The sequence below is a fragment of the Chenopodium album genome, chromosome 4 (genome assembly GCF_948465745.1).
Source record: "Chenopodium album chromosome 4, dcCheAlbu1.1, whole genome shotgun sequence".
Taxonomy (NCBI): domain Eukaryota; kingdom Viridiplantae; phylum Streptophyta; class Magnoliopsida; order Caryophyllales; family Amaranthaceae; genus Chenopodium; species Chenopodium album.
Genome location: NC_137837.1, coordinates 10,848,626 through 10,850,637, shown reverse-complemented (window position 1 = coordinate 10,850,637; position 2,012 = coordinate 10,848,626). Strand labels below are relative to the sequence as shown.

At 35.2% G+C, this 2,012-nt stretch overlaps 1 protein-coding gene across 1 annotated transcript; it reads left to right on the top strand.

Moving 5' to 3' along the window:
• The first annotated feature begins 1,228 nt into the window (after positions 1-1,228).
• LOC145627630 (uncharacterized) lies at positions 1,229-1,645 on the top strand. Its single transcript, XM_081679994.1, has one exon. The coding sequence runs from the start codon at positions 1,229-1,231 to the stop codon at positions 1,643-1,645; it is 417 nt and encodes a 138-aa protein (XP_081536120.1).
• The last annotated feature ends 367 nt before the right edge of the window (positions 1,646-2,012 follow it).

Genomic DNA, 2,012 nt, shown 5'->3' with positions numbered 1-2,012 from the left:
GGTTGAGTTGGTTCGATAACAATGTTGGATTGATTTATGCTTTCCCTGATATTGTTTTATATCAAAACTAGTATTCGTAAGTAAAAAAATACTTACTTTTCACTACCTTTTTCGTGTTTCTGGTCTCAATTAAAAGTATAAATGGAATTATAAAAAGACAAAAAGAAAAAGGAAAAAATTTGGATCGAGTAGCATTTAAACAAATTCATGTAGAAGGGAGTAATCTTAACACAAATCATCCAGCAATTCTTAATAAAAAAAATTAAAGTATTTAGATACTTGGTATTACATATACACCCTTCTTCAATTCTTTGTAAAACCTATTCGAATGCAATTCTAATTACTGTGAAGATATTACAGATATTTGATTTTCTCATTTCCTCATCCTAGTCAGCTTTCCATGTCATCAGTTTGTTTTAACAAACTTTATTGTAGTAACTACCTATATATAGCTTCCTCTCTGTATTTTGCTGACAATTAATGAGAATAATAATATCTTCTACCTAATTCTCTTTCTCTCTCTATCCTTCTCTCTCTATAATTCCTCTGCTACTCTTCTGGAAGATTTTTTTTCGCCATTGATGGAAGCTTGAGCTTCTTTGAGCAGAAGCTAATCAGGTGCAGCTAGCACACTTTATCATGGTATCAGAGCGGGTGAGCTCGCTTCTCGATCTTTTTTGAAGTTTTGTTTCTGGATGTTTTCGTTTGATTGCTATTTGTTGCGTTTTCTTATCGATTCTGTTGATTACTGTAAATTGATTCTTCGATTGCTTTCTTAAGCTTGTTCAGTTGTTTTTCTGGAAGTTTTGGTATATCTTTGATCGGATTTCTTGAATTTGGAGATTTTCTGGCTTGATTAGCTATTATTGAGTGATTTCAATTGGATGAGATTGTTTTGAATCGATTGAAGTTGTTGATTGTTCTGTTCTTCGATTTGCTAGACTATCTTTGGATTTTCTTTTATCCTAAGTTCATCTTCATACCTAAAATGCCTGAAACAAACACTCTTACTCTCACTAAAGATCCTTCAAGTGTTTATTTTATACATCCTTCTGAAAATCCAACTAATTCACTAGTTACTGATAAGTTCAACGGCGATTGTTACAATAAGTGGAAGAGAAGTATGGTTATTGCTCTTTCTGCTAAGAATAAATTGAGTTTTATTGATGGCACTCTGTTGATGCCTACATCAGGCTCAGAGGTTCAGGCTTGAGATCGTTGCAATGCAATGATCACAAGTTATATTCTACATTCAGTGGATAGCAACATTGCTCGCAGTGTTTTGTACTTTACCTCAGCTAGAGAGATATGGTTAGATTTGGAGGAAAGGTATTCTCAGAGCTCAGGACCTCAGTTGTTTACTCTTCAGCAAACATTGAGTGATTTGTCTCAAGGATCTAGTACTGTTGCTGAATTTTTCACTAAGATAAAGGCAGTTTGGGATGAGATAAATGGTGTGAATCCCATTCCTGTGTGTACATGTTCTGGTTGTAATTGTAATATGACTCGGAAGATTGTGAAACAGCAACAAGAAGAGCGTTTAGTACAGATGTTGATGAAGCTTGATGGCAAGTATGCTGCAGTAAGGACTAATATTCTCATGATGCAACCTCTGCCAAACGTTTCAGTAGCTTCAAGCTATTGATGCAGGAGGAGAAACAAAGGCAGGTTACTATGATAGATGATAGTAACAATATGGCTTTCTCAGCAGATGCTAAAAGATTTTACTCAATCTTTCTCAGCTAGGCCTTCAGGAAACTACAGGTTTCAACAGGGTCAACAAGGTCAAGTTAGGCCTTATTCTAGTAACAACAATTTTGCTCCTGCACCAAAGAGAAACTTCAATTTGTTCTGTACCCACTGCAAAATGTCTGGACACACAATAGAAAAATGCTTCAAGATACATGGATATCCTCCAAGCTTTGGACAGAACAAGTTTAAAGGGAGGAAAATTGCAGCAATTGTCTATGGAGATGAGGAAAATAGTGATGATCACAACAACAATGAGCCTG

What these genes read in the sequence shown, in the direction of transcription:
- LOC145627630 (XM_081679994.1), top strand. Translation starts at nt 1,229, where the DNA reads ATGATCACAAGTTATATTCTACATTCAGTGGATAGCAACATTGCTCGC.